General features: G+C 45.9%; 1 protein-coding gene across 1 annotated transcript in view; it reads right to left on the bottom strand.

Moving 5' to 3' along the window:
- C2CD5 (C2 calcium dependent domain containing 5) overlaps positions 1–19,623 on the bottom strand; it is a 1,535,590-nt gene that overhangs the window by 1,148,179 nt on the left and 367,788 nt on the right. The window contains 1 exon segment of the mRNA XM_029600113.1: positions 9,155–9,353. Within this exon segment, the coding sequence (XP_029455973.1) occupies positions 9,155–9,353 (199 nt within the window).

Raw genomic sequence — 19,623 nt, 5'->3', positions numbered from 1 at the left:
GCCCGTGCGATTTCGGCGCTCAAGGCATGAGCGCCGAAATCGCACGGGCATTCATTCACTGTCGGCGGGGGCCGTGCATTCATCCAGGCAGAGGGAGCCGGAGGCCGCTTTCGCCGCCGTCCTGTCCCCTCCTCCTCAAGGCAGTCACGTCATGTGACTGCCTTGAGCGCCGAAATCGCACGGGCATTCATTCACTGTCGGCGGGGGCCGTGCATTCATCCAGGCAGAGGGAGCCGTAGGCCGCTTTCGCACGGGCATTGTTTCTGTTTATCCCAGTCTAATCGGTTGCCCATTCAAGAGCCAAAGTTATTTTCATTATGACTAGGGTTCAGTGGTCTTTTTCTGATTTAAAAAAAAAAAAAGGCTGGAGATCAACTTATTTGTTAGAAAGAGGTTTTCCTATAAAGGAATTTGATGCGAAAGCGGCCTCCGGCTCCCTCTGCCTGGATGAATGCACGGCCCCCGCCGGCAGTGAATGAATGCCCGTGCGATTTTCGGCGCTCAAGGCGTGACTTCACGTCATGTGACTGCCTTGAGCGCCGAAATCGCACGGGCATTCATTCACTGCCGGCGGGGGCCGTGCATTCATCCAGGCAGAGGGAGCCGGAGGCCGCTTTCGCGCCGGCTCCCTCTGCCTGGATGAATGCACGGCCGCCTTGAGCGCCGAAATCGGGAGGAGAGGAGAAGGGAGAAGGGACTATCGTAGCAGGCCCGAGCCTTGCTACTTTTTCGGTTGGTTTTTTTTTTTTTACCTCGGGAGGAGGAGACAGACTGGGGCTGCACCAGAGACCGGACGGGGCCAGGGCAGCTGAGCGGGGGCTGGGGGAAAGTTTGCCGAGCATCGGGGAACATAACTGTCCACTTCCTGGTACCTGTCATTTCAAATGTCATTTGAAATGACAGATACCAGCGCGGCCGTGAAGCGTTAGGCCCGCGAACCCAGGATACTGTATAGGCACTCTATACAGTAAAATGGGATGCGCGGGCCTAACACTTGCCTAAGGCTTCGCAGCCGCGGCATGCATTTGCATGCAATTAGAAGAGAGTATCGAGCGCTAGGTGAAGAGAACTCTGCGTGCGGGGAACGAGGTTGCGCCTGGCAATGCCGCACTCTTTCTACCGCGGCCTTAGAGTATCGACCTGACAGCCGGTTAGGTTTTTCAATTATCCAGCTATATGTAGCCAGATTACTTTGGGTGCGTAAATTCAGCAGGATATCCGGGACAACTTATCTAGTTAACTTTTGCCAAATAATTTTTCTGCTTGTTGGTTTACTGAATATGGACCTCTAGGAAGCACCATCTTTGACATGCCAAGAACAAAAGATGTTCCCAAGAGCAGATAACATACAAAAGGAAAGAAAGTCTAAAAGACAAGTTTTTGGATCACCTTGCATCTGTAGGATGATAAATTAGGAAGGCATTAATTGATAAGGAAGCCATCATGATGGGAATGTTTTGGTTGTTCCTCCCATCTACGGTTTCAAAGTAGTTTGTGAAACATTTTATGACAATGTGTCATTAAAATGCTATAAAGAGCAAACATTCTTAATTCTTTCGGTCAAATTTGTAATCATTTCAAAAGCAGTCACAAAAAAAGCTACTAAATATAAATAATGAAATCTTGTGCGTCTTATGAAATCTGTGCTACATTAAAAGTCAATCCATCTTAGATGAATGAACTTGTTTGTCAAACAAATAGTCATCTCTGCATAAGTGAATGCTTTTTGGAGTGGTGCTAAATATTCTTTATTTTACTTCATTCACACTTTCTCTCAGACTTCTCCATTGTCAGCCCTGCTTCAGGATCCAATCAAAGAGTTGCTCCAATTCTATGATCCTCCTTTGTAAAAAATATTTAGCCAAAACCTACTGCTATTTTTTTATGATACAATTAAATAAAGGCAGCTGCAAATAGGGTATCTTTTATTTCCTACTGTGCAGTTATCTTTAAATTTTTCTAAATAAATGTGCATTTACAGTAGAATTCTGCTTTCAGACTCCCTTAATAGAGTCACAATTGTTGCTATGGCCCCACTAATAAAATAAAATCAGAATACAATTAAGCTCAAGTCTGTTCTCAGGAATACTTTATATACTCGACTTTCAACATACAGGAATTATTCATAAGAACATGCCATACTGGGTCAGACCAAGGGTCCATCAAGCCAATCCAGGCCATAAGAACCTGGCAAGTACCCAAAAACTAAGTCTATCCCATGCTACTCATGCTAGTAATAGCAGTCGCTATTTCCTAAGTCAACTTCATTAATAGCAGGTAATGGACTTCTCCAAGAAATAATCCAATCCTTTTTTAAACCCAGCTACACTAACTGCACTAACCACAACCTCTGGCAACAAATTCCAGAGTTTAATTGTGCGTTGAGTGAAAAAGAACTTTCTCCGATTAGTTTTAAATGTGCCATATGCTAACTTCATAGAGTGCCCCGTAGTCCTTCTATTATCATAAAAGAGTAAATAACTGATTCACATTTACCTGTTCTAGACGTCTCATGATTTTAAAACACCTCTATCATATTCCCCGTCAGCCTTCTCTTCTCCAAGCTGAACAATCCTTTCCTCATAGGGGAGCTGTTCCATCCCCTTTATCATTTTGGTCGCCCTTCTCTGTACCTTCTCCATCACAACTATAACTTTTTTGAGATGCGGCGACCAGAATTGTATACAGTATTCAAGGTGCGATCTCACCATGGAGCGATACAGAGGCATTATGACATTTACCGTTTTATTCACCATACCCTTCTTAATAATTCCTAACATTCTGTTTGCTTTTTTGACTGCCAAAGCACACTAAACCGATGGTTTCAATGTGTTATCCACTATGACACCTTTCTTTCTTGGGTGGTAGCTCCTAATATGGAACCTAACATCGTGTAACTATAGCATGGGTTATTTTTCCCTATATGCATCACCTTGCATTTATACACACTACATTTCATCTGCCATTTGGATGCCCAATTTTCCAGTCTCACAAGGTCTTCCTGCAATTTATCACAATCACCTTGTGAATTAACTACTCTGAATAATTTTATAATCTGCAAATTTGATTACCTCACTCGTCATATTCCTTTCCAGATCATTTATGAATATATTGAAAAGCACAGGTCCCAGTACAGATCCCTAAGGCACTCCACCGCCCACTCCCCTCTACTGAGAAAATTGTCCATTTAATCCTACTCTCTGTTTCCTGTCTTTTAGCCAGTTTGTTATCCACAAAAAGACATCGCCACCTATCCCATGATTTTTTAACTTTTCCTAGAAGCCTCTCATGAAGAACTTTGTCAAATGCCTTCTGAAATCTTTGTGAGGCAAGACATGCCTTGGGTAAAAGCCATGCTGACTTTGTTCCATTTGATATTCAGACCATTTCCACTATCTTTCCTGGCACTGAAGTCAGGCTAAACTGGTCTGTAGTTTCCTGGATCGCCCCTGGTGCCCTTGTTAAATATTGGGGTTACATTAGCCACCCTCCAGTCCTTCACGTACATGGATGATTTTAATGATAGGTTACAAATTTTTACTAATAAATATGAAATTTCATTTTTTAGTTCCTTCAGAACCCTGGGGTGAATACCATCCGGTCCAGGTGATTTACTACTCTTCAGTTTGTCAATCAGGCCTACCACATCTTCCGTGATTTGGTTCAGTCCATCTGAATCATTACCCATGAAAACCTTCTCCCCAACATCCTCTTCAGTAAAAACCAAAGCAAAGAAATAGTTTAATTTTTTCATGATGGCCTTTATCTTCTCTAAGTGCCCCTTTAACCCCCTCGATCATCTAATGGTCCAATTGACTCCCTCGCAGGCTTTCTGCTTCGGGTATATTTTTTAAAGTTTTTACTGTGAGTTTTTGCCTCTACGGCCATCTTCTTTTCAAATTCTCTCTTACATTTAACTTGCCAACGCTTATGCGTTATTCTATTTACTTCTCTTGGATCCTTCTTCCAATTCTTGAATGAAGATCTTTTGGCTAAAATAGCCTCTTTCACCTCACCTATTAACCATGCTGGTAATCGTTTTGCCTTCCTGCCACCTTTCTTAATGTGTGGAATACATCTGGACTGTGCTTCTAGGATGGTATTTTTAAACAATGTACATGCCTCTTGCACACTTTTTACATTTGTAGCTGCTCCTTTCAGTTTTTTTCTAACTATTTTTCTCATTTTATCAAAATTTCTCTTTTGAAAACTTAGCACTAGAGCTGTGGATTTGCTTACTGACCCCCTTCCAGTCATTAATTCAAATTTGATCAAATGATCACTATTACCAAGGCAGCCCCCACCACCGTTACCACTCTCACCAAATCCTGTGCCCCACTGAAAATTAGATCTAAAATTGCTCCCTCCATAAAACTGTCATTTATTCTATCCAGGAATTGTATCACGCAAGCATATCCCGATGATACATTTACCCAGTCAATACTGGGGTATCTGAAATCTCCCATTATTACTGCACTACCAATTTGTTTAGCTTCCCTAATTTCTCATTGCATTTCACTGTCTTTCTCACCATCTTGGCTAGGTGGACAGTAGCATACTCCTATCACTATACTCTTCCCCAACACACAAGGGATTTCTACCCATAAAGATTCTATTGTGCATTTAGTGTAATGCAGGATGTTTATCCTGTTGGACTCTATGCCATCCCAGACATAAAGCGCCACACAGCCTCCCGAATACTCCTCTCTGTCATTGCGATATAATTTGTACCCCGGTATAGCACTGTCCCATTGGTTATCCTCCTTCCACCATGTCTCTGAGATGCCAATTAAGTCTATGTCATCATTTACTGCTATACATTCTTAGACTTCTGGTATTAGTATATAAACATTTCAAAGTTTGTTTTTTGTTTGTATTTTCATTCTGCTTTTTAATTGATAGGACTACATTAGAATTTTTTAGCTCAGGTGAGTTTTTAGTTACAGGCACTTGGACTACTTTTCTTATTATTGGAACCTCATTGTTGGGTTGCCCTAATTCTAAAGCATCATTAGTATCCTTTGAAGATACCTCCCTCCGAACCATGTGCTGCTGAGCGACTGTCGGCTTTCCCCTTTGTTCTTGTTTAAAAGCTGCTCTCTCTCCTTTTTAAAGGTTAGCGCCAGCAGTCTGGTTCCACCCTGGTTAAAGTAGAGCCCATCCGTTCGGAAGAGACTCCCCCTTCCCCAAAAGGTTCCCCAGTTCCTAACAAAACTGAATCCCTCTTCCTTGCACCATCGTCTCATCCATGCATTGAGACTCCGGAGCTCTGCCTACCTATAGGGACCTGCATGTGGAACAGGGAGCATTTCAGAGAATGCTCGCCTGGAGGTTCTAGTTTTAAGATTTCTACGTAAGAGCCTATATTTGGCTTCCAGAACCTCCCTCCCATATTTTCCTATGTCGCTGGTGCCCACATGTACCATGACAGCTGGCTCCTCCCCAGCACGGTCTAAAATCCTATCTAGGTGATGCATGAGGTCCGCCACCTTCGTACCAGGTAGGCATCTTACCAGGCGATCCTCATGCCCACCAGCCACCTAGCTGTCTACATTCTTAATAATCGAATCACCAATTATGACGGCCGACCTAACCCTTCCTGGATAATGCACCACCTGGAGAGCAGGTCCTTGCTTTAGGATCCTTTCCCACTGCACTAGGTTGATGCTCTCCGATCATGAGACCTTCCTCCTCCAAGGCAGCACCAGGGCTGCCAGTCTGAAGTTGGGACTTGGCTACTATGTCCCTAAAGGTCTCATCTATATACCTCTCTGTCTACCTCAGCTCCTCCAGGTCTTCCACTCTAGCCTCCAGAGATCGGACTCTTCCCTGAGTCTCTTTGCAACGGATGCACACGTACAACTTCTCACCGGCGGGTACAAAATCATACATGTGACACTCGATGCAAAAGACTGGGAAGCCCCCCTCTTGCTGCTGGACTGCTGCCTTCATCTCAAATTATTTCAGTTCCTAGTTAAGTTTTAGGTTACTATGGGCATAGGAATGTGTCTAATTAGCGTCCTTTAAATGTATTAGTGAATTCACTATATGTCTAGTAGTGGCCTACAGGGAAATGATCAAACTCTCAATAAGGTGTGGGGAATTCATGAAGTGAAGTTAAAAGGCTGAATTTTTTTTTTTTTTTAGTGTGAAAGTGGCACATGCCTATAAATTAAAGGATAAGTGGGTGGGTAGGGGAAAACAAACACACTAACTTCTGTTTATTAGCTGCCTTACTGATATTAAAAGCACAAACACACAAACAATATACCCCAAGCAAATTTTACTGATTCCTTTTACCAGCAAAGTGATCCTCTCCTCTAAGTGCTCCCACTGATATAAAGAGAGACTGGTAAAGAGTTCCTTTTCTTTATTGATTTTTCTTGCAGTCTTGCCACAGTTACAGCAATTAGCTTCTTCTGCTATATAATTTCATAATGAACAAGTTAGTTAAACTCAGGAATTTGTTGCCAGAGGATGGGGTTAAGAGCAGTTAGTATAGCTGGGTTTAAAAAAGGTTTGGATAAGTTCTTGGAGGAGAAGTCCATTAACTGCTATTAATCAACGACTTAGAAAATAGCCACTGCTATTACTGGAATCAGTTACATGGGATCTTGGGTACTTGCCAGGTACTTGTAGTCTGGACTGGCCAATGTTGGAAACTGGATGCTGGGCTTGATGGACCCTTGGTCTGACCCAATATGGCAATTTCTTATCTTAAATATCTCATTACCTTAAATGGGCCCAGTCTCTTCCAAGAGAAAAGGAAAACAGTGGCACACAAGTACTGAATAATGCACGTTTTTCAAAAAGAATTACTATGTTTAAAAAATTGCAGTCATCCTTGGGGCAGTCAATCTAATGTATATACTTTTAGATTTCACTAGAAATGACATACAGTACACAGTGAAGCCTGAGGAATTTTGGGGTTATTTTCCACAAAATTTCTCTTTGATAAATAAGATGACAACACAGCAGGAACAAAGTTCTAGCATGTGATATAACAATATCATATTACAGTATTACAGACCTTTGAGGAAGCTTTTTAGTTTAATCACATTCACAGCCGGTAGTCAGGTTGTTTTCAATTATATATTGCTCTACCTAATGACAAAATTATTTATTTTACAACGAATGGCCATAAAACCCAAGACATGACCGTACTTGAATACTATTCTATTATTATGAGTAATAACATATGTGATCTTTCATGGTTCTTCAGTCTAAAGCAGGGGAACCCGAACTCTAGCCCGAGGGCTGGATGTGGCCCTTGGCTGAATTTAATCTGGCCCCTGGCAGCAGGGGCAGAAGCAGCTTGATCTGGCTATGGCAGTAGCAGGAACACTTCCACCTCTACTGCTTGCTCAGATTGGTGAAATCAGAAGTGAAGGTGGTAGTATGTCAGTGGTGTGCTGGCCATGCTGGTGCAAAGCCATCACTGATTGAATGTGTTGTGCATTGGTGGCATTAGTGCTGCTTGTGCAGGTGGAGCACTTGGGGCCAAAGAAGAGGGGACAGGCTGAAGCACAGTCATAAGGAGTTTTCAGCCACTGTAAAAGGCAGCACAGGCCATGGGGAGGAAGACACTGGTGATACTAAGCTATGAGTTCTGCAAGGTTGCCAGAGAAAGCAAGGTAAGGATGGTGGTTCCTGGAGTTCTTTACACTCTACCATCTCTTTTAAATTGTGGGGGGAGGGGACATGGACATAATCCACTAAAGATTTAGGCTTTAAAGGGGCAGAGTGCAGAAATCCTCATTACATTAAGACTTTATATCTTGGTTATATCTCTTTGAAATAGGATCTCCAGAGGGGGTTGTTTTACCACAAATCCGGCATGTTGCACGAGAGGGGAATGAGAGAAGGGAAAAAAGTATGAGAGGGAGCAACAGTGCCTGGTGTGAGTGAGAGTGAATGCACCTCACCTAAACTCACGCATCTTACCTCCACAAGAGATCGAGCACTATCTATTGCTGGACCCTCAAACTGGAACTCACTGCCCCCTGCTCTCCGTATGGAACCTTGCTTCCAGAAATAAAAAAACAAAACAACTAAAAACCTGGCTCTTCCAACAAGCATTTACTTAACTACTCTATCCCCTCTCTCCTCGCCTTTCCCCTTACAGTACCTCCTCTCACCCCCAATACCATTTCTTCTTCCCTGTGCTCCTCCCATCCTACAGCAACCCACTGATCCCCCCTGTCTATGCCATTGCATACCTAGTTGACTTCGTTGAATTGTTTAAATTGTAAACTTTATAATCCTCCCTAGAAAACTGACTCCCTTTTGCCTTGTGTTCCCCTTTATTGTTCAGTGTTATGTTACCAACTGTTACATGTAAACGTTTGTTTCTTATTTTTAATTCCTGTTCTATGTAAACTGATGTGATATGCCTACGAATATCGGTATAAAAAGCTTTAAATAAATACATAAATAAATAAATAAATAAATGCACACAAACACCTCACCCTGCCACACATCCACTTCTCCACCATCTCTGCCCCCAATTTACCTAGGGGGGGCATAGGGACTGGGCAATGTTGCTGGGGGTATGGCAGGGTTGTCAGAGAAATCTAGCTATATTACTTACATTCTAGAAATATTACTGACATTCCATCTGCCATACCCTTAAACTCCTGGAAATTCTTCCCCCTACCTAACCCTTCCCCAGCATTTCAAAAAACCGAAAGGGCCACGCATGGTTCCATCCTCTCAAATCCTTCTCAAAAAGCAACTCAGAGGGGCTTTCTCCCTTCTTACCCTTGTTGTCCCGCTCCCCCTGCTCAGCAAACACTCTGAGGAGGACCTTTCCTCCTCCCGCCTCTTCGGTGATTTGAAATGTCCTATGTGGCCCTTCTCTTGAAAAGTTTCAGGACCCCTGATCTAAAAGTATTTAAAAGATTGGGTGATATTAATTGTTCAATCAAACACAATCAGCACTCCTTATGAATCTAAGGAAGAATGGCTGAATTTTCAGTGCCAAGATGTGAACCTGGGACCACAAAGGATACAAGTGGATATCTTAGTCTGTAGAACTATCCCTCTTCATCTAATTAAAGATATCTATTGGGAAGGAAACTAATATTCCAAATCAACCCACACAATATGTATACAAAACTAAAATGAAAACATCAAAAAGATAGGCCATACTTACTCCTTCATGTCTTTGGATGGGGAATTGCATGCAGGCTGGAATGTGGACGTGTTACTTAATTTATCCAATGTACATGCTGTCCCAATGGCTCGTACCACCAACCCAGATTCTCCTTCTAGATCAAAGCATTGCAAGTAACCGACTACCGCGTTCCCCCTCATTTCAAGCACCTTCAAGCCTATCTTCCTCTGCAGCTCACCTATGAAATGGAAAAATAACAGTATTTATCACGCACAGAAAATATTTGCAGAAGTTTAAATTACTATTGGAATGCAGTATGCTAAATCATCTCACTAGATATATATCTATCCATTTGTAGATATGTATCTATAGCTTTATAGATATATAGATTTTTTAATGAAAACCAAGGAAACCCCTCTATTAATGTTTTCATACATAATTCTTAATTCTGAAGCAAAACATTAAAAAAATGGACTTAGCACTATTTTAAGACAATCTGGGGAAATGCTCTGCATGGCTAAGCAAAAGACAGAAAACTAAGTTGCTTCCCTGTAATTGATGTTCTATGTAAACAGTAGGATAATCAGACACTTGAGTGAATAATGTTATTCGAAAGCACTAATGAAGAGGGTTTCTCACAAACCTTAGCAATGCCTAGAAGGCTTTTCTGGGCATGCACAGGAATCCCTATAAAGCCAGCACCATGTGGGACCCCCTCAAGCCAACTCTAAAAATGTGTAGCTAATTATCCTGCTCTCTATGGAGAACATCCATTACAGATAAGAAACTCCATATTCTCCATCAAGAAGGATCAATCAGCCACACAAGTGGGCATCTCTAACTAAAGATGGTCTTCCAACAAAAAGGAGGAGTAGGGGGGATAATGAACTGCCAATAGGAAGAAAAACATTTTTCTGAAGCAATTCTCTTTATATATATATTTTTTTTTTAATTTCTTTTTCAGACAACCGAAAATAATTTTAAAAAATGGACCCAAAGAAAGACGCAGTTGGATTCTCTCTCTCTAAGAAGGGCTGGGCAAGCTATGGCCTGCATGACAAATCCAGCCCATCACCATCTTTCTTCCGGCCCATCTGTTTTTTTAAAATTAACATTATGATTGGCCCACACCATGTTGGGCCCTAAATGATGGGGTGTCAAACCCCCCCCCCCCCGCCAGCTGTTCTGCATCGTGGTGCATGGAGATACACACTGGCGGAGTTCACATCCCCACCAGCATGAAGAGGACCCATCCTGCACCGTGGTGCATTTAGTGACACACTGGCGGGGTTCTCATCCCTGTCAGCAAAACAGGACCCATCCTGCATCACAGTGCATGGAGTTATGCACTGGCGGTGTTCCCACTGTCAGCAAGAATAGGTCCTGTCCTGAACCGCAGTTCATTTAATGATGCGCTGGCAGGGTTCCCTCCCCCATCAGCAAGAATAGGACCTTTCCTGCACTGCATCATGAAGAAGACTAGTACAGCTAGGTTTCCACCCCTTGCCAGCAAGAAGAATCCGTCCACGATGGAGGGCCCGAATTTGACTGTCAGTGGGCTTCCAACACCCAGCCAGCAGGAAGACAATGATAACCCCAACAGGAAGGGTGAGTGACATGGAAGGTTGGGTTGGGAAGGGAAAGAGGCGAGGGGGGTGACAGAGGGGAGAGAAGGAAAGGAAGTGAATGGGGGAGGGAGAGGTTGTATAACAGAGAGAAAGGAAGGTAGAGAATGAGAGGAGGTGGAGGAAGAGGGAGTTTGACTGAGAGGGCTGGAGTGTGTCTGACTGAGAAATGAGGAGTGAGCCAAGGGAGAGTTAGTTACCGAAAAGGGAATGAGTCAGGGGAGGGAGAATGATGGAGAAGGAAGGAAGTGAGTCAGGGGAGGGAGAGTGACTATAGAACAGGAGCAAATGTGTGTGACTGAGTAGGAAGGCTGTGAGTGGGGTGATTAGTGACAGAGAAGGAAGAGGAGTGGGAAAGAAGGAGAATGACTGAGGGAAGGAAGTGGGAAGGAGGGAGCCTGAATGAGAGGGAAGGGAATGAGTGGGAAGGAGGGAGAGTGACTGAGATGGAAGGGAATGAATGGGAACAAGGAAGCCTGGCTAAGTGGGAAGGGAGTGAGGGGTGAGTGACAGAGCGAACTGGTGAATTGGAGTGAGGGGAATGAATGGGATGGTGACTTACAGAGAGGAGAGAAGGGGTGAATGTGAGGGGTGAGTAGAGGAAAGGGGTGAATGACTAAAAGGTGAATGAGAGTGAATGGAAGAAGTGGAAGAGAGGAAGGAGAAGCGAAGGTAGAAGGATTCATGAGTATATGTATGTAAATGTGTATACAGTATGAGAGAGAGGAGAAAGTCTAAATTCCCTCCATCTCTCTTTCCCTAATCCATTCTCAGGGTGACTGGAAATCAAAAGGTCATATGTATGGACAGGGACATTTTTATCTTTATTAGTTTTAATTATTAGGTGTTTGATTTTGAAATCTTTAACTGATTTTGGGAAATGTTTAATGTTTTGTTAATTATTTTTAATTATTATATGTTCTATCCATCTGTTTTGAAATATTTTTATTAATATAGTTTCCTCACTGTTATGATTGATTTATATTGCTTGATTTTGTTTTATGAAGCGTTGTGATATCTCTTTTTTTGCATTATTACACTGCATTTGAGACTGTCTTGTAGTGGTTTCCAGTTTACATTTTTGTCTGGACCTTTCTATTTATACTTTATGGCTTTTTTGTTCTTATTTGGTGAGGGTCTGTCTGTGTTCTGTATTTGTGTCTGAGGTGACAGTCTGCTAGCTGGGAAAACACCTTGCACCTCTTGGGTTGAAGATTTTACTAAGTTTGATAAGGAAGGGATCCATGCTTGAAAGGGTTCCTCAGGTGCTAAGTCCACTGGATGTTGAAATGCCTGAAATAAATGCTGGGGGGTTTGGGTGCCATGTTGAGGAACTGCAAAGGTGCTTCCCCCCCCCCAAACCCTTGTTGCTATCAATAACTTGTAATGAGGCCCCAGCACAAATTCAGGAAAACCATTTATTTTTAAGTGAAGCAAGTTACACAATCTCAGTGGGGCACACCATTCACTTAAAGATGTGAGTGAGTGGTCTCCTGTGTCATACAACCAATCTAACATATTTTAGCATACATGCCAAATTATATAAACGTAAATCTGGGCATTCTAATCCCTTGATAGCATTAAAATTCATTAAGATCTATTTCAAACTCTAAACAATTCAAAAAATCTCTAAAAACACATTTCTTTCAAATCACATTTAAAGACACACCCTCTAAATAATCAAACAATTACCCATATGGCACATTGCTTCTTTTCATGATGAATCACTATTTATAATTATTGTTTATTTTTCTCCAATTTTTTATTTTATATTATATATTTTTTGTAATTTTTAATATAGTTTATTATTTTATACTTATATTTATATGTTTTTTTCAATGATATAGTACACAATTTTGACTAAACTTTGTTTGTAAAGGCGGTATATAAACATTTTAAATAAATAAATAGAATGCTTAAGGCTATCCATAGCCTTTTAGAATTCCAGCGAAAACCACAAAAAATAACTTAAAACTCCAAAAGATCCACATTATTCACCCATACAGGTAGTAATTGGAGGACATATAAACATTTCGGTAATATTTAGTCCTGGGAGAATTCTGCGCTACTGCGGAGCGCAGAATTTGCACAGAATTCCCCCCCTGCGCAGAATCCAGACCCTGGCATGCCGCGAACGGAGCACATGAAGATGAAGGCCCCAGCGTGCTGTGCGCAGTGAAGATGAAGGCCCCCGTGTGCTGAGGGATGCGCTCCCCTCACAGTGACAATGAAGGCCCCAGCATGTAATATGCGGCGAAGATGAAAGCCTCCGTGTGCCGCAAACAGAATATGCTCCACTCGCGGCGAAGATGAAGGCCCTGGTGAGAGTGAAAGTGTGCGTGTGAGAAGAAAGGGAGAGAGGTATGAGAAAGGGAAGGGAGTGTGAGAGAGGAGAAGGTGTGGAGGAGGGGGTGTGAGAGGAGAGGGGAGAAGGTGTGGAGGAGGGGGTGTGAGAGAGGAGAGGGGAGAAGATGTGGGGGAGGGTGTGTGAGAGGAGCAGGTGTGGGGGAGCGTACGGGCTGTGAGAGGAGATGGAAAGGTGAGAGCAAGGAGAGGGGTGTGGGGGAGGGGAGGGAGTGTGAGAGGGGAGGGGTGTGGTGAGGGAAGGATGAGAGAGCAGGGAGAGGGGAGCGAGAGAGAGGAGGGGAGGGCATGTGGGAGAGGGGAGGGCTCTGAGAGCAGGGAGGGCTGTGAGTGCAGGGAGAGAGGTGTGGGAGAAGGGAGGGTGAGGAGTAGGGGGGTGAGCAGGACTGTGTGAGAGAGAGCATGGGATGTGACAGAGCAGGGGGGGAGGGGGAATGCATGAGTATGGGTGCCAGAAAGAGTAGTCCTGGGGGAATTTTGCACTACTGCGGAGCGCAGAATTCCCCCCCTCCCCCCCTGCACAGAATTGCCAAATTCTGTGCAGAAAACAGCAGAGGAGATCCCGGCATGCCTGCGTGTGCTGCGAATGGAGTGTGCTCTGCTCGCAGCGAAGATGGAAGGCCCTGGTGAGAGAGAGAGGGGGGGGGGAGGGTGAGACCGGGAGGGGGGGGAATGCTTGAGTGTGGGTTACAGAAAGAGAGAGCTTATATGAGGGGAGGGGTGAGGGGGAGGGGAGGGTGTGAGAGAGAGAGAGCATGGGAGGTAAGAGAGGGAAGGGATGCTTGATTGTGGGTTTCAGAGAGAGGGAGCCTATATTGTTGAGATTACTACCTGATAATCTCCTTTTCCTTAGTGTAGACAGATGGACTCAGAACGAATGGGATAGTATCCGCGTGCTAGCAGTTGGAGACGGATCTGACGTCAGCACGGGGTATATATATCCCCACAGGAAGCGTAGCAACTCAGTAATCTTCCTTGCAAAAGCTGTTATGGATGTGTGTACTGACGCTCAGTGAAAAGTGAAAACAGGATTCCCCTGACCGATTGATAGTAGCTGGAGACCGCCAGCATTCACAACCGGAAGGCGTTGACACCTGGTAGAGTGTACACTCTTACGGAAATAGATGACATGGCTTACCTTGAATCGGTGAAACACATGGCTTACCTTGAATCGGTGAAACACATGTATACAGGCAGCTGGGCGGGATGCTGAGTCCATCTGTCTACACTAAGGAAAAGGAGATTATCAGGTAGTAATCTCAACATTTCCTGGCGTGTAGCCAGATGGACTCAGAACGAATGGGATGTACAAAAGCTTTACTCCCAGCCTGGGCGGGAGGCTGCCTGAGGACCATGTAGGACCGCCCTCGCAAACGCTGAGTCCTCCCTAGCCTGGACATCCAGACGGTAGAACCTGGAAAACGTATGGAGGGAGGACCATGTCGCCGCTTTACATATTTCTGCAGGCGACAGCATCCTCGATTCCGCCCAGGATGCCGCTTGTGCTCTGGTAGAATGAGCCTTGACCTGTAGAGGCGGAGACTTCCCAGCCTCTACGTAAGCTGCTCTGATAACTTCTTTAATCCAGCGGGCGATGGTGGGCCGCGAGGCCGCTTCACCTTGCTTCCTCCCGCTGTGCAGGACGAACAGATGGTCCGTCTTTCGTAGTTCTTGTGTCACTTCCAGATATCTGGGCAGCAATCTGCCAACGTCGAGATGGCGTAATAAACGCCCTTCTTCAGATTTCTTTACACCCGCCGTGGTAGGCAAGGATATGGTTTGGTTAAGATGAAACTGTGAAACCACTTTAGGTAGAAAGGAGGGAACCGTACAAAGATGGATAGCCTCAGGAGTGATTCTGAGAAAGGGATCACGGCAGGACAGTGCTTGTAGCTCTGAGATGCGGCGTGCCAAACATACCGCCAATAGGAACACCATCTTCAAGGTTAGAGAATGGAGAGACAGTCCCCGAAGGGGTCTGAAGGTGGATCCCGCGAGGAAATCCAAAACAAGATTGAGGTTCCATAAGGGCACAGGCCACTTTAGTGGCGGACGAACATGCTTGACTCCTTGCAGGAAGCGAGAAACATCTGAGTGCTTGGCGATGGTCTTGCCATCCCTCCTGGGACCATAGCAAGACAGCGCAGCCACCTGAACTTTGATGGAGCTGAGGGAGAGACCCTTCTGAAGTCCATCCTGCAGGAAATCCAACACAATAGGGATTGTGGTCGCATGTGGATTGGTGCCGTGAGTGTCGCACCATGCCTCAAAAACTCTCCAAATCCTTACGTAGGTGAGGGACGTGGAAAACTTACGAGCTCGGAGGAGTGTATCAATCACGGGCTCCAAGTAACCTCTTTTCTTCAGTCTAGCCCTCTCAATGGCCAGACCGTAAGAGAGAATTGAGCTGGATCCTCGTGGAGGATGGGACCTTGACGTAGAAGGTCCCGGAGAGGAGGCAGGGGAAGAGGCTCCCCTGCCAGTAGTCTTCTCATGTCTGCGTACCAGGGTCTTCTTGGCCAGTCTGGTACCACTAGAAGAACTAGGCCCTGGTGTTTCTGAATCTTGTGGATGATGGCCCCCAGCAGAGGCCATGGATAAAAGGCGTATAGCAGAGTCCCTGGAGGCCAAGGCTGGACCAGGGCATCGATTCCGTGTGAGAACGGGTCGCGCTTGCGGCTGAAGTATCTGGGTACTTGAGCATTGGACTTGTCCGCCAGTAAATCCATGTCCGGAATCCCCCAGTGATCCACAATCATCTGGAAGGCTGTGGGTGACAGCTGCCACTCTCCCGGATTTAGGCTTTCTCTGCTGAGGAAGTCTGCTGTGGTATTGTCCTTCCCGGCAATGTGGACGGCGGAGATGTTCTGAAGATTCGCTTCTGCCCAAGCCATCAGTGGGGCGATCTCCAGAGATACTTCTCGGCTTCTGGTTCCGCCGTGACGGTTGATGTATGCCACCGTGGTGGCGTTGTCGGACATCACTCTGACTGCTCTGTTCTTCAGTCTGTGAGCAAATCGAAGGCATGCCAATCGGACTGCCCGGGCCTCTAGACGGTTGATGTTCCACGCTGACTCTTCACTGTTCCTCCGCCCTTGTGCGGTGAGTTCTTCGCAGTGTGCTCCCCAGCCGCTCAGGCTGGCATCTGTGGTGAGCAAAGTCCACATGGGTGAAGACATCTTCGACCCCCTGCTCATGTGGTTGGACTGCAACCACCACCGCAACTGGGTCTGCACTCTGGCTGGCAGATGCAGGTGCGTGGAATAGTTCCGTAGATGGGGGCTCCAGCGACAGAGCAGGGAGTGTTGTAGAGGTCTCATATGGGCCCTCGCCCAAGGCACCACTTCCAGGGTGGATGCCATGAGACCAAGAACCTGCAGATAATCCCAGGCTATGGGCCGACTGGCTCCCATCAAGTACTGGATACGCTGCTGAAGTTTCAACTTTCTCTTGGAAGTGAGACTGACTGTGTCCGCCCGGGTGTCGAACTGTACTCCCAGGTATTCCAGAGACTGGGAAGGCTGTAGGCAGCTCTTGCTGAGGTTGATTACCCAGCCCAAGCTTTCCAGAAGGGCGATCACTCTGTCGGTTGTCCGAAGGCTCTCCTCTCGAGATTTCGCCCTGATCAGCCAGTCGTCTAAGTAGGGATGGACCAGAATTCCTTCCCGCCTGAGTGCCGCTGCTACCACTACGACCACCTTGGTGAATGTCCGTGGTGACGTGGCCAACCCGAAGGGCAGAGCCCGAAACTGGAAGTGGCGGCCTAGAACCTTGAAGCGTAGGTAGCGCTGATGATCCGGATGGATCGGGATATGCAGGTATGCCTCTGATAGGTCGAACGCCGTGAGGAATTCTCCTGGCTGTACTGCAGCCTTGACGGAGCGCAGTGTCTCCATGCGAAACCTCGGTACCCGTAAGTAGCGATTGACTGACTTGAGGTCCAGCACAGGCCGAAAAGTGCCCCCTTTCTTGGGTACCATGAAATAAATGGAATAGTGTCCAGAATTCACTTCCCAGGCAGGTACTGGGATGATGGCTCAAAACATGGCTCAAAACATGGCTCAAAAAAAAAAAAAAAGACTCAAAACATGGCTTTTCAAACAAGCCTTCCCAGACTCAGGTTAAACCCAATTCTCTCCAACATTCAACCTCCAAGCAACAATTTTCTTTTTACAACCATCCTGGCAACCTACCCTAAGCATTATCAACATCCAGAATTTTCATTATTTCTGATCTCTTCCTTATTGTTAAAAACTACATTTATTTGAATTGATCAATTCATTGTAAATCACACACTTCCCTTTTTGGAAAGTCTACCATTTTACGGGTTAATATACTATGTTAAAGTTACTATCTTTTCTTCTTCTTGCTCCTAGTTGTACAACTCCTTGTTTTATTGTAACTGCATCTATACTATGTTTAATACATATTATCTCGTTCTCTGTTACGGTTATCACCCCATTGTTTATTGTAAACCGGCTTGATGTGACATTTTCACGAATGCCGGTATAGAAAAAAATCTAAATAAAATAAATAAATAAATGGCTTTCAAGGACAGGAGCCTCGCCAGGGTAGCTTCCAATGCTGCCTTCATGTGTCTGGGACATGAAGATTCCACAAACTTGTCCGGAGGGAGATGATGAAAGTCCAGATAATATCCCTCCCGGATAATTTATTTATTTATTTAGGATTTTTATATACCGACCTTCTTAATACAAGTATCAAATCAGGTCGGTTTCCAAAGAACAAAACTGTCGCGGTTAAGGCGTTACAATAAACAGAGTTTCTGAACATAGGAACATCAATAAATATTACATAGGCAACAGTAACTCGACAAAGTAACGTGGATAAATATGGGTACTAGCTAAATAGGGGTAGTGTAACTTGGGATATACATTTAGTAGAATAATGTGTAGATGGGCGCAAACATGAGTAGTGCAAGAGCTCGACGAACTAATGCATCAACAGAAGAGTGTATTCAATCCAGGTGGACTGTCCAGATCGTGGGTGGTCAAGGAGCTTGAGGTGGACTATTTTGTTCACCTCAAGGCGAGGACCCACTGGTCCGACGTGATCTCGACCCATCTGGGGTAGAAGAGGGTTAATCTGCCCCCTATGGCTCCGTCCCCCAGATGAATCGGCGGATTCTCATTGTGAGGCGCGGCCGGGACCCGAGCCCGGGCCCACTCCCCTCTTGCGCTGCTTGGTCCAAAAGGACTGATTCCTGGCCTGAGGACGTGGTGCCTGGTAGCGACCCCTGTAAGGAACAAAGCACTGTGAACTCCTGCCCCTGGAGGGCCTTGGAAAGGCGCGCTGGCCCCTTCTGAACCAATCTTCCGGCAGTCTAGGCACTGGAGAGGCACCCCATGTACTGGCCAGTTTATCAAGGTCGCTGCCAAATAGGAAAGAGCCCTTAAAGGGCAATCTGGTGAGGCGTGTCTTTGAAGGCGCATCAGCTGACCATCTCCGGATCCAGAGCTGCCTCCTGGCAGCTACGGAGGATGAAATCCCCTTAGCTGTTGTCCGGACCAGGTCTGATGCAGCATCTGTGAGGAACGAAAGAGCTGACTCCATGTCAGCTGCTGGAGCGTTGTTCCTAACCTGTGACAAACAGGCACGTGTCACCACTGCGCAGCAGGTCGCGATCCGCAAAGATAGAGCTGCCACCTGAAAGGTCTGTTTCAGAATGGCGTCCAGTCGCCGGTCATGAGGCTCCTTGAGGGCCGTCCCCCCTTTAACTGGAATGGTAGTGCGCTTGACCACAGCGCTAATCAAGGCGTCCACCTGAGGGCACACCAGCAAGTCCTGGATAGCCAGTGCCAATGGGTACATGCCCGTCAGGGCCCGGCCCCCTTTGAAGGAAGCCGCTGGTGCAGCCCATTCTAAATCTATCAGTTGTTGAGCTGCTCGCAAGAATGGAAAATGGCGGGCTGTAGGACGAAGCCCTTCCAGCAAGGGGTTCTGCGCAGAGGGCACCGTAGCGCTGGGACCTGTAATATCCAACTCCGCCAGACACTGAGACACCAGGTCGGAGAGATCCTCCTTAGGGAAGAACCGCCTCATGGTTCTATATGGCTCAATCCCTGGGGGAAGCTCCCCCTCGTCCAGGAGTTCGGACTCGTCCGGTGAAACCTCCTGGTCCGATTGATCTGGACTGTCCAGCGGTGGGAGGTCCCGCTCACGATAAGGGCCAGGAACAGGATCCGCAGGAGTCGCCACCGCAGCGGCAGCCGCAGCAGCCGCCGCAGTCGCAGCCACCGCAGGAACCGCAGCAACTGCAGGAACAACAGGAACAGCAGGAACCGCAGGGCCCAGACAGGAAGCCATTTGCATCTGTACAAAGGCATGAATCCCCTTAAAGAGATCCACCCAGGAAATGGAAGCAGCCTCTAATCGCCGGGGTACAAGATCCCCCGGGATTCCCGATTGGTCGAGACTGCCCGCTAAATCCGGGGTAGCCCCTGGGAAACTGTCAGCAAACCGTGGCTGAGACTGGGCCTGGCTCGAGGATCCCACGGC

This window comes from Rhinatrema bivittatum, chromosome 4 (genome assembly GCF_901001135.1).
Source record: "Rhinatrema bivittatum chromosome 4, aRhiBiv1.1, whole genome shotgun sequence".
Taxonomy (NCBI): Eukaryota; Metazoa; Chordata; class Amphibia; order Gymnophiona; family Rhinatrematidae; genus Rhinatrema; species Rhinatrema bivittatum.
Note: the sequence above shows the minus strand (reverse complement) of the source record. Positions and strands in the feature narration are given on the sequence as shown.